Source organism: Macrobrachium nipponense, chromosome 10 (assembly GCF_015104395.2).
Source record: "Macrobrachium nipponense isolate FS-2020 chromosome 10, ASM1510439v2, whole genome shotgun sequence".
Taxonomy (NCBI): domain Eukaryota; kingdom Metazoa; phylum Arthropoda; class Malacostraca; order Decapoda; family Palaemonidae; genus Macrobrachium; species Macrobrachium nipponense.
This window is the reverse complement of record NC_087204.1, coordinates 37,740,463-37,757,962: the sequence shown is the minus strand read 5'-3', so window position 1 is coordinate 37,757,962 and position 17,500 is coordinate 37,740,463. Positions and strand designations below refer to the sequence as shown.

Here is a 17,500-nt window from a genome sequence, read left to right as displayed (position 1 = left end):
TATATATATATATTAATACAGGAATTTTAAAATATCTTCACGAAAAAAAATGAATAATCAAAACTGCATGATTTCTATGAGGCTCTCTGATCCTTCGCTTTTGACAGAATATCACTTCCAGGTTGTTCTCCAAGTTACAAATTATAATTATCCCAAAACTGTTTGTAATTTACAAGAACTGTGAAAAAATAAAAAACACTGAAGAGATTTTCTATTACATTGATTGTATTACATTGCTTTAATTATACCAACGTAGATAGATCTAATAAAAGCTGGGTAAGAAAAAAATCGATGAGTTATTGAGGCACTGTAAGTGGGGAATGCAGGAATTCTAAGAACGATATAAACAATTCATAAGATAAGAAGAGTTATGAATAAGAAACATTTCATAATGCACCAAAAAGTATCTAAATCTGAAAACGGTAACTAAAGAAATCATAAACACTGAATACTGATTCCTTCTACTCACCCTTGAGTCCTCCTCCGTCGGCTGCTACAACCTGGATGGCATAAAACGGTGTTCTCTCTCTATCAAGGCAACACTGTGCTGTAAATAATCTGCGAAAAATAAAGACAACGCTTATTAGGATATTTATATATTTCATCATTATACTAAATGTTATAACTTGAAAAGAAAAATGATATACATTCTCAATTATGTTGGTCAGTGTACAAGAAGAAAGAAGCATTTATTTTCCCTATACTATTATGTATGTAAGCAAAAAAATAAAACTATTACCCTCCTGTTTTGAGGTGTGCCTGACATCTACATAAAAACAAAGTTTATGGAAAGGTTGACTAAGGAATAAAGCTAGAACATAAAGCCAAAGATGAAGTAATTGAAAGGTTTCGCAATTAAGAACGGCAAACTCGTGAGACAAGAAACATTTCGTCTCCTTTCTCTGTACACAGCTTAGAATGTAACGACATTATTCAATTGTGAAATACATGGAATCCAACAATCCCAGACACAGCTTCTTACCAGGATCAGGAAAACAAACAAAGAAAGGTATAATAGCTACGATCCCACACAGAAAAATCGCATATCACGCAATTCAAGAATACCCTGGTGGTTTATTTTCATATTAAGGATTCATTAGTTTAAATGGGAAAGTCAAGCATTCCTGAGAGCGGCGGTTGGAGTATGCCGGATGAATTCCCATTGAATTCTAAAATCTGCGTCTGAATACGTTAATATGTTTACGCCAACTCAACCCCCCGCCATTAATAAGCTCCAACACAGCATAATCGTTCGAGTTGAAAACCACTTCCTCATTACCTCGGGCAAATGAGGCGGAGGAATGATGCTGCATTAAAATCTCGGCGGACTTATGGCAATGTTTGCCTGGCCTGGCTTCATACCTGAGTCATTCACGACCCTACTTACCTGCCACTTTGCGACTCTATGTTGAAAATGTGCTGACCCGAGTGTTCGTCTATGACGTTCTTCTCCACGAAATACGACAGGACGGCGTTGGTCCCTTCCTCCGGGTCGTCGTTGTCAAGGGCCGTCACTCGCAGGATCTCCACTCCTAACAAGAGGAGAAAAACAAACAAGGGGTGAAGGTTATGGACTCGATGATTATACTTAAGGAAATTCATAAATCATACTTTGTAATTTTTTCGTTAAATAAATACAAATGAGTAAGTTACTTTTACAGGCTATTGAGAGAAACATTAAAATATACAAATGGGGTTTCTATGGTAGGATACCTATGGTGGGATACTTTTTTCTGAGCTTACGAGAAACATCGATAAAGGAGGAAATTCACTTTAATATAACAAAAATACTTGAGGTAGTTAGTCATAATTACAGTCATGAGTTTGAATCGATGGATGTCAACACATCTGGCAGTTATACAGTAACTTCGGATGACAGCTAATAATTTCCTTAATGAAAGCTCGGTTCTGACAAGGAAGGTTTTAACGATGTCTTCTTGAATATGAGAGATATTTCGTGCTATACATTTCAGATGTAACAAATAAAACCTTTAACAGCTATAAGTCGACATTAAAGTAAACTATTCACAAATTCGCTCATGGGTGATAAATAATAAAAAATGTATTGTCATATAGATTATAATATAAATTAGTATTGACACAAAAATGGACTTACCCGTCCGAGAGTTCTCCATGACAGTGGCATTGATGGTGTCATGGGGAAAGTATGGTGAGTTATCATTGATGTCCTTGACGTTGACATGGATAAGAGCCTGGGCTGTGTGGAGTCCGTCCGTGACAGTAACCCTCAGATGCCATCTCGGTCTGCCATCTGGGGCATCACGATTCAACGCCTGCAAAAAAGTTAAAATCATATAGATATCATATATATAGTATATATAATATATAATAATATATATCTTATATATATATATATATATATATAGATATATAAGAGATAGATATAGAATATAAATATATATAGAGATATATATATATATAGAGATAGAGTAGAGAGGACATATTATATATATATAGGATATATATATATAGAATATATAGAGATACAATTATATATAGAATATATATATATATAGATATATATATATTATATATATATATATATATATATATTCTATGTATATATCAGGATATATATAATATATTATATATATATATATATATATATCTATATATATATATATATATATGATATAGATATATATAGATATATATATATATATATCTATATATATATATATTATATATATATATATATATATATATATATAGATATATATATATATATATATTATATATATATAGATTATATATATATAATATATCCCTATATAGTATATATATATATATATATATATATATATATATATATATATATATTTATATATTTATATGTATATATATATATATATATATATATATTATATATATATATATATATATATATATATATATGTGTGTGTGTGTGTGTGTGTGTGTGCGTGTGTGTGTGTGTGTACAAATATATATACATACACACACACGCACACACACATACATATATATATATATATATATATATAATTCTACTGGATCAGTAGAATTATGCTTATCTCTTCTTTTCTTTCGTTCTTATCTTTCAGACGTTTGTAGAATATATGTATGCACACACGGACACACAAACACACACACACACGTACACACACACACACACACACACACACATATATATATATATATATATATATATATATATATATATATATGTGTGTTGTGTGTGTGTGTGTGTGTGTGTGTGTACGTGTGTGTGTGTGTTTGTGTGTCCGTGTGTGCATACATATATTCTACAAACGTCTGAAAGATAAGAACGAAAGAAAAGAAGAGATAAGCATAATTCTACTGATCCAGATGTAGCCATAAATGGACGTTGAACCGTCTCTACGCACTGCCCTTGAATGGACAGGCTGTGTTTTATCTGTAACTGTTTCTGCCTTGATGGCCTAAAAAGCTGGGTCGAAGTTTCTTCCTAGACATCCGTTTTGTCTAAGTTCGTGGAAGAGTTTTTACCAAAGCCTGGGGGCCGGCAGTTTCATTATTGGAAGGAACTATCGACCGCTGCAGGTCGTGTTTTATCGTAAACACTAGTTAGCTTTTATTTTAGTTATTTTAGTTATTAGAGATAGGAATCGTCTACCTTACTTTGTAGTGTGCTCTTCTTTTAACTTTGTAGTGTGCTCTTCTTTGATTTCAAACGCCAGCAGTTTTCTTTTCCTGTGTTTAGTAGCAATAAATTTAGTGCCTCTTATATAATAGTACTTGTAAAACGCAATTAATACTTATTTAATATACAAACCGATAAATCGAAATGTTTTATATCTTGAGACGAAAAAGTGTGCAAGTAATATTGGGACTAACTTTTCAAGCAATCGTATCTACACTGATCATCAATACTTTAATCAACACTTCTTTAGCAAAGAAAGATTTCAAGATATAATGGACATGTAATAACATATTGGCGTAGCCGGTCTGCCGGATAAACTTACTGCAAACCCTGCGGGGTCTACACTCCGCGTTTCACTACTACGCTTTCTATCTTGAGTAAGGATATATTTATACGTAATATTATTCTTCTGAAGGGGAAATATCTATTTAACTAAAATCATTTGGAACAACTGTGTAATTCTTAAAATTAGCTTCATAAATAACGATCTGGAAATGACCATACAAAATCATAAATGACCATAAATGACCATTCAGAATGATGAATTATTTCAGAACGAACTTAATATTTTCTCACCAAATACGAGTTTTGCCCAAATTTTATGAAGCGTCAATATTGAAAAACTGGTTACAAGGACTGTCAAAGCTTATAAAATTGATTCGGCTGATGAAGCTATTCCTTTCTGACAGAACATATCATTACTATTAATGATGGTGTTATTCTTGTATGTAATTGTTAGACTACTAATAATATAATAAATAATAATAATAATGTTTCTCTATTTACATATATCACAAAAAATGTGGGTGTTTACAAATCCACGGAAGCTCTCCTCAAGATATACTGCATTATGACGAAGGAATACAGATCACATTCCTATTTTTCTTCATTCATTCAGTCGCAAATCATGAATAGGATATCATTTTTGTCACGAACGTCGTTCGAAAAATGGTGCTTGCATGAGAAGAGAGAGAGAGAGAGAGAGAGAGAGAGAGAGAGAGAGAGAGAGAGAGAGAGAGAGGAGGGGGGAGGGGCGGAACCTTATCAACTAAAGTTTAACATAAAGAAAATTTCAGACTTTTAAAAAAACACATACGGTAGTGAATTATGAAGTGATAAGGAAATTAACAGAATGTTTCATATGAAAGAAAAGTATTCAAACGTTGAATCTAAACTAAATGAAACATCATCAGAAATCCTTCACGAGTAACATTACGAACTAGAACGACAAACAAACCATAATACTTACTTTCAAAAGGTATAAGTGCCCTGTGTTGTTTGTGATAGTGAATATGTCAGTAGATTCAGGTGAATCCTCTATGTGCAGGCTATACTGCAGTCGGTTTGTGTCGCTGACATCACCATCATTGGCTGCAACCTGGTATTTATGAGACATAAGTCTGAATCTCGCTTTCCAAAAGTGACACTATATATTTCAGCCTTTTTTGAAAGCAGTGGAACAAATGAGCATAAAATAGAGAGTATATATTTTTCAAAGGGTATAAATTTTTATATCTAATTTCGAGAATGAGGTTTAAATTGAAATTTACGATTGTTGGATATTTTCATGCTATTATAAGAGAAGACAAGAATTTACTCAGAGCTCCCTTACTTATATTAGCATATCTTCATGCAATTAATGGTTACATAACGATAATCCAAAGAATAATTCCAGTTGAATATCTTCATATTCAGTTGAAAAATTTTCTTGGTATGATTTTTATGCAAATATTTATGGCATACAGATATCCCATTATGTATAAGATTGCGAGTAACACTTGTCTGAGAGAGATGCTACCCCGTAGAGCACTGTCAGGCGTGCAGGCCTTTTAACCCAAAGTAAACATATATGCACACGTAATTGAAAGTAATTTAGGAATGGAATCATATGTAGGGCAGAGTAAACTTATGAAAGCAAATGTAAAGCTGATTTACCTGAAGAATGGGTTTAGGAAGATGGCGATCATCCTCCTCTGTGATTTGGGTCTCGAACAGCGGCCGAGGGAAAGTCGGCGGAAGGTCATTCAAATCCCTGACCTTCACCACGACCTGAGCAAACGCTCGTTCTTCCCCGCAGATCGCCCCTACTATCAACTCGTACTGTAGATGAATCGGGAGGCAAATATATAGTGTTATCTAAAGTTATAATACTGCCTCTGATGTACATCGTTATCGTAGAATCAATACGCTCTCGTCAATCTTATAAACAAAGCTCCATGGATGTGTCTAGAGGGATAACTACTATAAGGAGACTATAAAATGCTCATTCCCCGTGTATGTAAGATTTAGTAAAACCCACAAAGCACGACAATAAATTTATCTATCATTTCTTTAATTCTGCCGGGGTGGAGGGGGGGAAAGATGCTCACTTCGAAAGCTAGATAAAATCCATTTTTGCGTTCGAGATTGGACCTGGTTTATGCGAGCAATTCCTGATCTTTTTGATGCTTAATTATGCGGGATGAGAATATCAAGGACATATTTCAAGAGAAATGAGATCATTGGGAAGAGAGAAAACACAAAAAACTGCCACTAAAGCTCTCTATAAAGTGACTCTGACATGAATTTATTTAATAGATTATTCTATACTTTCACTTATACTTTTCAAACCAAGGACCAGAATTACTTATGAAGTTCCCGCCAGTTACCGCCAGTTCACCTCTCTTTGTTTTCCTTTTTGAATATGAAATTCATCAGTATATTAGTACGTTTCTTGAAAAATCAATTTAGAATTCTAACTATTTAAGTAAAAAAAAGTATCAATACAGGCAAGGCCCATATTTGAAAAATATATATGACAGACATGCGTCCGGAAGGTTTATATATTCATAGTCATATTCCAGATTTTAATTGTAGACCGGAAGGGTGATCTAATTTCGTCCATCAATTAAATCTATACTGATTAAATCTCTTACATACACACACACACATATATATATTAAATATATATATATATATATATATATATATATATATATTATATAATATATATATATGTATATTATATACATACATATGTATATTATATATATATTATATATATATATATATAATTATTATTATATATATATATATATATATATATATATATACTATATGGGGCTGTGTGGGTAGCTGATATAATCTTTTTAATTTAAATTAGTTTATACCTAGGCTTCATATCATCAGTGTTCTAATTCTAAATTATTGTTTTTAAGCGACATACTAACATACTAATAGATTTCATATTAAAAAATAAAAATTAGGAGAGGAAAACTGACGGTAAATGGCGGTAACTTCATAAGTAATTTTGGAACTTGGTTTGAAAAGTATAAGTGAAAGTATAGAATAATTAATATATATATATATATATATATATATATATATATATATATATATATATATGATATATAATATTATATATATATATATATACATATAATATATATATATAAAGAGGCTGAACTGAACTTACTGAGTTCTTTGTTTCGTAGTCAAGAGGCGCCGCTAAGGTGAGATGACCAGAATGTGGATCGACCACGAAAAGGCCATTTAAGCCTCCACTCACTATGCTGTAAAATACACTCTTAGCTGGAAAATAAAATGTAGAAAATACCAATGAGACTTACTTAAAGGTAGTTTCTAACCAGAAATATCATACATTAAATGTGACATGTAAAAAAAAGAAAAAAATCTGAAATATATTACTAATCATAATGGGAAAAAATCTCTGTTAACATTCAAAGTGGTATTGGAACAAAATCAACACTAACTTATTTATAAATAAAAAGGAACATTATAATTTGTCTTAAATTCTGGAAATAACAAATGCAACAGATATTGTTTAAGTATGATACGAAAATATTCTGTTTTGACATCTAAAATCTATTTGAATAAGAAATAATCGAGTAATATAACATAAATAGAGGAAAGTAGAAATTTGTGATTAAAGGAGATTTTGTTAACATCGACTCCTTTCACTATACCTTTCTTTCACATCTCATGTAAGCAAACAAAGCCATGCATTAGGTTAAATATCTGGCAAACAAAGTTGGGTCCAACAGAGAACACAAAGGAACCTGGGTGAAAAATCGCATGCAACGTTAAATGGCGTCGAATGAGATCCCTGCGCGAATCTTGAGTCTTATGGTTAAGGCCGCGGAGAAGAAAGATGAGATGAGCCCTCGGAAATAGCATTATGCAAGTCAAGGGTATAGGAAGGATCCCTCCAAAGAGATGGAGGAAAAGGAGAGAGCATTTCCGCTTCTATTTTTTTGTAAGCCCTTTCGCTCCTGCCTCATATTAAACGCTCCATTTATTCCTTGAGAAAAATGTCAGTGAAAGATCGACAACTTTTCAGATATGATAAAAATTTTTCATGATCGCTTTTAATAATGGCGTTGCCTAACAACAACTGCACTACTGCTACTAATACTACTACTATTACTACTGCTTCTACTGCTACCGCTGCTGCTAATATCACAGTAACAGAGGGAGGATGTAACAAGTCAGATTATCATCATATATTAGTGATAAGATTTATTTCTGTGTATTTTCGCGATCATTGCAGGTTTCACTCAGTCGAATCGCCGACTGAATAAGGTGCAACAATCAGAAGTGGAAACGAATCTTCTGTAGATGCTGGATAATCGTACGTCTCACAGGTTAGGGCTACCAGCAGGTGGTTGACCTCTATTGAACCTGTTTTCGACATGTGTGCTGTGATCTGCCGAGACGTGTGTATATGACAGGTTCTGCTGTAATGCGGATACAACCTAAGAGTGTACAATTATATTTTATTTTATCATTTATCTTCCCTTGATTAGGCGATGAAGCCTGGTAAAAGCTGAAGTGGAAGGCAGAGCGGTTGTCGAAAGTTTAGGTCCATAATAAAAGAGGTAGACGAAGTGTCTGAGAACATTTCTAGTTATCATTATCTCATTTATTAGAGCACATTTAATATGAATTAAGTGGCACAATAAAATAACATATGTGAAATAGTTTGTTCATTTTCTACAGGTTTGAATATATTATCTGGAGTTTGGTGACAAATAACGTTAAAATATAAAGTATTTTATGATTTTTCGTCATAATTTTGTTTTATATTACGTTTGCATATGGTTCTCTTAATATGAAAACTTACTTGAGCTTCTGTGATAATAAAAATGGTATAATTATGTTGTTTCATTCTTATCTTTCTTAGTTTTTTTTTTATTTGTCCAAGCTTTAGATATAAAACTTTTTATTCAAGACGAATTAATTTCAAGTATATAATAATTTTCATAATAAGTTCCAAAAACCTGATGAAGAAACTGAAGAAAACACGAAGATTCCTTATTTTGTGTATAATAAGATTTTGCTTTACTGTCTCCTAATAAATGATCTTTTTCATACGTACAACGAGCATAATAAAAGAAAGACACTAATATAAAACTACTAGTGCTGATCATTATACTTAACTATGTTACGTTTCAATCAAGATAGCACAAGTTTTGCTAACCTCTACAGATGAGTAAAATCATTGCGAGTAATGGATTAACGATTGTGTGGAAAGTTTGCCAAAAGAAAAAAAAAACTCATAATTACAAAGGAAATGAATGGCAGCATTAAACTACTGGGAATAATAAAAAAGTGAAAATTTATGAAAGAAACGTTAACCGTAATCACCTAACATTACAGGCTTTCCAATTACGTCGGTAATTCGGAAAATGAAGATATATAAGTTGAAAAAAAAGTTCCAAAGCCTCGCTCCATTGTTGTCTTTGTTTAACCGTTTTTTTTTTTTTTTTTTTTGCAGAAGTAGAAACGTACGCCCCATATAACATAAAAATAAAGGAAAAAGAAAAACTTTGCGTACGAAGTAGTCAACACTTTCGAGAGATTTATTTTTTCATTGCATATAGAATGTGAAGAATCAAAAGGAGACGAGTGCTAAAATTTGTTGGAAGAATGTAATGTTTTTACCTTTTATTGTGATTATTTCCTTCTTTTTTTCATAATCGCTTATCTACATCTGGGTTCTATAGTAAGCTTTGAAAGTGAGAAAAAATTTTATCGAAATATTGATTTTTTAATTCACATTGATGGAAAAGTCCAACTGAAATTTTTAGAAGTTTTCAAGGACAGCAAACGAGCTAGTGGCATTTTTAAAGTCACCTGAAAAATGGTAAGCAATATTTTTTTTCAGAATGCAGACGAATCTAAAGGTTCCATGACGAGTTCTGTAAATAAGCGCAAAAAGACTGTTAACTGCAAAATAAAATAAATGTTCAAAAGAAGAATATCATTCTCAAACATCCATAAAGTTTTGTAATACTTTGTTAAGGGAATATATGCACATTTTCTACATTTCTTTTACATAATGTGCAGTGGGGACCTGGATTTTATGGTTTCGTTGATTTTCTCACGCCACCTTTTCAGAATGAATCTTAGAAGTCTGTAATTGGGACTGAACTAACGGCTTCAATCATAAGGGTGCCAATGTCGTTCAAGAAAGTCCAAGGATTAGGTACAAATAATGTTAAATCTTCTAAATTCTGGTGAAATATAAGATAATTTTGTTACTATACTCTGTTTTTTTCCATCTGTCCACCAGCGTGAGGTGTTTGCGTATGGTAACACTGCGTCCCGGGCTGTATATAGTTACATTCAACAATAATAATAACCTTATTTCGAATATTAACGGTGTAATTCGCATACTGTAAATTATTAAAACACTTTTGAGGTGCAAATGTACACCCAGATATCCTTTTATTTACCTAAAATTTACTCAAAGCGTAACTATTTAAAGCCCGGGACGCAGTGTTACCATGCGAAAACACCACAGGCTGATGGACAGATGGAGTATAGTTCGACCGCTAAAAATAAAAAAAGTCATGATGAAACAACTCTTCCTGGAAATTTTTCCACACATTGAATTATATTTACTTATTTCATAGATACTCGGGAAACAGAGTAAACTGGCATTGCGATTCGTAATCATCTTTTATCTGTTTGGCTTCAAAGAATATAATATACAGGAAAATTCCCACATTATTGTATTCTTTGGATAGTTTCTCTTCCTTCAATAGCTTTTTTTTCTTTTTTTTTGCAGATATTTCTGATGACTCAAGTCGCCCCTTTCTCATGAGCTTTTATATTTCTAGTAACTTTGTCCGTCCCATTTACCATTCTTTCTCCTCCGTTTCTCTTTCTTTACTCCATTAATTATCAAAATTTCATAAAGGGAATAAAGGACAGTCACGTGATCTAAAAAGAGTTCAGTATTCTAATTGTATTATCAGGAAAATAGTTCCCCTTGATATACCCAGATTAATCTCGGATATTCGTCTTGTGCTTTGAGTTCAATGGCGCGATGAGATCTCAGATTAATCCGATTAGCAATCCGAAACCTCTTTGATGAATGCATCAGGCAAAGACAAAGAAAGCACGAAGATTGTTCAAGAAGTGAAATGATCAACACTTCAGTGGATAGGATGACATTGGTCTTATAATCCTGTTACAATTTTTCCATTACGTATGGGAAAGGCAGTGCTGTGAGAGTTTATATTGCTACTTGGCACCTGTTGGTTTAAGAATATGTTCGAATTGACATTTTGGGCTGTTTTTCTTTTAAGAGCCTACACCACCGTAAAAAATTGTTTTGAAATTTAAAAAAACTAAAATAATAGTCCTCACTCTGGTGAAATGTTTTTTTATACTGTCTTGTGCTAAGAGGAAGTTAAATTATTATTTCGTAAGGCTGCGACGATTTGATTTTTTAAATATAATAATCTATCAAAGTATCAAAAAAAATTTTATCAATGGAAATGACATTTAGATTATAAGTGCTACTGTAGTAAAGCCAAAACAAATTGGACAAGGAATATGTTTATAAGAAATTTCAAAACATTGACTTTACGAGCATGCTATGAAAACATATGGGAAACTCCGAAAGGAGAGATATAAAAGCTGTCAGTTTAATCCTTTTTGAGCTGGCTCCGCGTCAGAAAAACTCCTGAATGCAGGCAGTCTTTAAAGTAAGGAAACCTCGCAGAAAACACTATGTAGACATGAAAAAAAAAAAGACGTTTCACTCTAAACTTATGAAGGGAAGTTATGAGGTGAAAATGTTGTTGGTGACACTCATTAGAATTTGCAAACTCATAGTAAAGTATTTCATAAAACGATAAAACAAAGATGAATTACGTAATATATATAGATATAATGCAACACGTAAACGAATTAAGGCCAAAATAAAGACACTCCAACAAGGTGACAACTCAAATGTACTGATGTGATGAAATACTTTAAATAAAAGAGTATAAATGTACTCACTGCTAGAATTAGTTGAGGCATGAAGGGTAAGTAGTAGAGCAGGTGCTGTGTTTTCTTTGACGAAAACCTCCATCCATGGCTGCTGGAAGGCCAGGTTTCCCACGTTACTTAGGTGTGTGACTGGAAGTAGAAATTACATGGATTCATATAGTGGAATAAAAAAAAATACAACCAAGAAATTATTCAAGCATATTCGCGTACACACAATACACACACACACACACACACACACACACAACACATATCATCTATAAATATATATATATATATATATATACATATATACACATATATATATATATATATATATATACATATATATATATATACTATACATATATATATATATATATATATATATATATATATATATATATATATATATATATATATATATATATATATATATATAACAGAATCACGAAAGTTAAGAACGTGATAAATCCATAAATAAAGTATATGCCGTTGTTTATTTTTCCTCGTGGCATATATATATATATATATATATATATATATATATATATATATATATATATACATATACATATATAATATACCAATATATATATATATATATATATTATAATTATATATATATATATAAACATGTGTGTGTGTGTGTATATATATATATACACATATTTATAAACAAACAGTAAAACGACTTTTACTTCTCGATCGCTTAATATTTTCTTTTATAAGAAAACATACTACTTTTACAAGACTTGCATCCAAGGGGGTAATATAAGGAGATCCTCTCTTTAATGGCGGGCCCAATCCCACCACACACGTTAGCAAGATAAAGATTGCCAGTAGTTGCGAGAGTCTCTTTATTTGCCAATTGTACCAAGGGCTGGTAACGGTAGTCGTTCCCAAAAGGCTCTACAAAATCATGAATTTAAGATTAAGGTCACGTGGGTACTGATTATGTATAAAAGGATTTACATATTTCAGGCTGGTTTCTCGTTTCAGTCCGTATATGAAACGCGGCATACGTATCTAAATGTGATTTAGATTAAATTCGAGTACTTCTTCCATTCAGCTTATCTTCTGAGGCGAGAATAGGTTTAGGTCAGGTGTGCTTCATTATGCTTACATCTCATTGAAGGACAAATGTCGAATAAGAATGTATAAACAGGATAATGCAGTTTTTTTAATTAGCAAATAAGTTTCGTGTCAAGAGCATGCTGCCGGGTAAGGGAAAAAATACGCAAAAGCATTTATCTAGTAAAAAAAAATTCTAGATTTAACGTTCTCTCTCTCTCTCTCTCTCTCTCTCTCTCTCTCTCTCTCTCTCTCTCTCTCTCTCCCTTTTTTATTCCAATTCGCCTACAAAGAGGCAGTTTAAACAACATGAAACAGATTTTAGGAATCCTCAATCCGTGGCTTAGTGATTTCAGAGCCATTCTCAAAAAGCAAATTAATGTGTTCACTTCTGCACCACATGCATATTAAGAACATAGCATGATGAGGTCAATTTTTTCATAAAAGTTTAACGAAGTCATGAAGGAATTATATGCTCAAAATAAACAATAATGATTCTGATACTCATACTACTTTTACCATTATTCTTTACGATAAAAATAATAAAGTTGAAATTGAAAATAATGACATCAATCATGACGGAAAGCTACTGCAGAAATGATAACAACATTAGTAGAACGTACAATAAAAAAAAAAAAACAGACTAAAGAAAGAGTTTGTCTCTGACGGTACTTCCGTGCTTTAAGCCTTCCTGGTGCTTTTATGCAGTTCTGCGAAAGCATCCAAACAGATTACAAAGGAGACGGGAGTTCCTACATCGTTATTTTTCTCTCTTTGTTAGGGAAAAATCTCTAAATGCGTTTTCAGTTTTCTTTGCGGGAAAGAGTCATAATCATATGTTCACTCATTTAATTTGTTTCAACGTTGTTTTGCTAAAGATTGTCAATGTTATCATCTACCTATAAATCTCATCATTATATTGGAGGTAATTTTCAATGTAACAAACCCACTATTTTCTAGTCTTCATTTCTTTATACCAGAGCCGTGTCATGCAGTTACAAATATTAACAAAAATGAACACTAACAAAACAAACATTAAGAGGTAATTAAAGAGTCTAAGGAACAACTACGTAGTCAGTTTTTAAATAAGTAGATGAGTGTTAATATTCGACTATTACGATGTATATTACGTCCATTGGATAAAGGCCAAAGTTTCTGCTAGTGCCAATTTCAGTTTTCCATTGACTGAAATTGCATAGCAATTGGCAGTATCTATGAGTTGACGACCGCATTACTTTCTTAATAGGTGATTCAAACCAATGTTTCTTTTTGAAGTTGTTGTGCAGCAATTGGGGAAGAGTTTCTAATCTTATTGTCTATTACACACCAACGTCACTACCATTCATAAATCATTTGACGGAGATAATAGTAATAATAATACAATATATATATATATATATATATAATATATATATATATATATATATATATATACGAATATATACATACATACATACATATATATCTATTAATAATATAATTATATATATATATATATATATATATATATATATATATATATGTATATACACACACACACACACACACACACACACACACACACACATATATATATATATATATATATATATATATATATATATATATATATATATATGTAGATATAAACTTAGAATCTACTGGTTACTTTTTTACCAGCTACATTATTATGCAACTGTATTAGCCACAATGCCCTCTAAACGTCTTGAATTCTCTGCTCTTTTTTTTATTTATTTACTTATTTTTTTGGATTCGCTTGTCCTATAAAGCTAATTTTTTATTTTGAAATTATTTCTCAAATTACATTTAATTCCTACATCAATCATTCTAGTTCTAATAAGCAATTTTTTTAAAGCTATCATGGGTTTGTGTGTTTGGGTTAGTAGACTACATAAAGAACCAACTGCTGAAATTACTACTATTTAGGGCCAATAAACAGCTCTGCCAAACGGGTAACGGTTTTCCATATTGGTGGCTATTCCAATAACATATGTTAACCAACCAAAAGCAGATTCATTCTACATGTTAATGATCCAGGGGAGGGCACGGAACAAATGAGATGATCTCAGTGATGCATGAATGGTGCGTCTATTTGTGCATTAATATAGGAAAATCAGCAAAATATCTCCTGAAAATGACTACTTAGATAAATGGAAATATATGTTCATATGGCATTGGGGGTTAGGTTCCTTCTTGATTGCTTCCTTTGTGTATGTATTGAATAAGAAATGCAAACATACCATCATTCCTTTAGTGAAGGGGCTGCTTGAAATTTAGTGTACGTCCAGGTTTATAAAATACTATACGTTTAGTATTTTTATTTGCTCATATTCATCATTCTCCGGTGGTTCTCTACTTTCTCACATGAATCATCGAAAATTAAGTTCGAAATCGAATGCGTTCTATTGACAGCATTTATCGCTCTTCATTTATATGAGTATTTCGCATTTTGCAAGGTTCAGATAAAAAGGGCTCTATCTTTTTCATTATTTTCAATCTCGTCATGAATTTTTTCCTCATCCTCAATAATAAATGATGTTAGTATTTATTCCTATATAAAACTATGTTTTCATAAGAGGATTATACAAGGAGATAAGAACTTATTTACTTCAAACTTTTTTAGTATAATCACTTGTTATTTGGAAAAAAAATGGTTAATCATATGAAATATGCATTGAAATTCAACGTGATTAATCGGAAACGATAATGAAAAGAAATGAGGGTTGTAAAGAATATATTACTAGCTCTCTCTCTCTCTCTCTCTCTCTCTCTCTCTCTCTCTCTCTCTCTCTCTCTCTCTCTTTTTCTTTTCTGTAACTTGATACCAAATGTTTTGCATGTTATGTTTATTTTCGTTCTTATTATCTGATATGCTAGTAAGTTCAAAGGGTAAATATGTAAATCGAAGTTAGGAAAATAATCTCTCTCTCTCTCTCTCTCTCTCTCTCTCTCTCTCTCTCTCTCTCTCTCTCTCAGCGCCTGCGCATGTGTGTGCGAGATTGTGTCATGCTTCATCAATCATTCTGCTATACCTTCAGCTCCTAAATGATTCATATCTTAATCTTCCTGTTTAAACGTAAAATGTACTACATAACATGTGACTGAAATTTTCTTTCCCTACAGATTTCTGCAGTAATAGTCTACATTCTGGTTCGAAACTAAAGCATAAGAAATGTATTCTTAATGAGCTTATTTCCTTAAGACAAATGGAGATTGATCAATTACACACTTTCGAATCTTTGCCGTCACAGATAACCATGCATTTAGAACAATTTGCAGATAACTCTTATCGTAAGATTTATTATGAGTTACTTGGAATATTTCACGTTTACAAAACAAATGAAATAATAAAAGGAAAAGGTCAACATTCTTAAAAGGAAATATTTGGAATTCATAAAAAAAAAAAAAATCATCATAAACACATGAAAACATACAATTTTGAAAATTGGGATGGAAGAAACAGAATTGGATTAGATAGTCTATATTCTTATAAGAAACTATCATGCTTAAATAGGAATGAGTTTTACAACGTACCTGAAAGCTAGAAAACTACCATGATTTCTATTTTATCACAAATGTCAAAAATGATAGCACATCCAGTGTTATAAATATTTTTATAAATGAATCAGGCAAAAGCATAAAATTTCAAGCGACATGACTTTAGTTGAATATTTTTAACACCAAGGCAAACGAACATTCAGAATTAATAATGAATCTTTGAATATGTTTCACAGAATAAAAGTTTAACTGCTGCAAACTGAGAGAGAGAGAGAGAGAGAGAGAAGAGAGAGAGAGAGAGAGAGAGAGAGAAGAAGAGGAGAAGGAGGAGAGAGAGAGTAGGAGAAGGAGAGAAGAGAGAGAGAGAGAGAGGGTCCACTAAGGGATCAAAGGGTCTTCACTTTCATTTCTCATTTTGATGATATTAATGATATTGATTGTGCCAATGTTACACCTCAAATAAAAATGGTATCGCCAACTATTTAACAACAACAGATTTTAAATAGAGTTCACTTTTGGCAAACTAAAGGACTCGTCTATTCATTTTACAGTGACATTTCAAATTCTACTGTGTAGGTTCATCAAAACTGAAAGTTCCTGGGTGCAGTATGTCGCACTAACAAGAACCGCAAAAAAGCAAAAGTACAATTGACATTTTTTTCACACAAGGACTAATGGAAAGCGAAATCATTAAAGCCGCCCATTTTCATAGTGAAAAAGTAAAAGATTTTTTTAAAAACCAAGCCTCTCAAGACTAATATATCTATTATTTGAAAGAAAGAAAGATAAGGTCGCTGCAATCTAAACCCACGTGAAAATATTAAGCACAAAAGGCGATAGTTACCCATATCCACGAATATGCAGCACATTTTACAAATTACTATGTAAAGTGTGTGATGCATGAACACAAATTTGCAAAGACTGAGAGAGCTTAGCAACTCCTGAATACAAGTGAATGAATGTCTTCGCACCAACAGAAATAGTTCCAACTCTTTACACCAA

General features: G+C 32.0%; 1 protein-coding gene across 1 annotated transcript in view; it reads right to left on the bottom strand.

Moving 5' to 3' along the window:
- The window catches only part of LOC135223568 (putative neural-cadherin 2), a 138,903-nt gene that overhangs the window by 36,544 nt on the left and 84,859 nt on the right, over nucleotides 1–17,500 (bottom strand). The window contains 7 exon segments of the mRNA XM_064262086.1: nucleotides 470–558; nucleotides 1,388–1,532; nucleotides 2,117–2,294; nucleotides 4,911–5,039; nucleotides 5,597–5,761; nucleotides 7,116–7,231; nucleotides 11,957–12,076. Of these exon segments, the coding sequence (XP_064118156.1) occupies nucleotides 470–558; nucleotides 1,388–1,532; nucleotides 2,117–2,294; nucleotides 4,911–5,039; nucleotides 5,597–5,761; nucleotides 7,116–7,231; nucleotides 11,957–12,076 (942 nt within the window).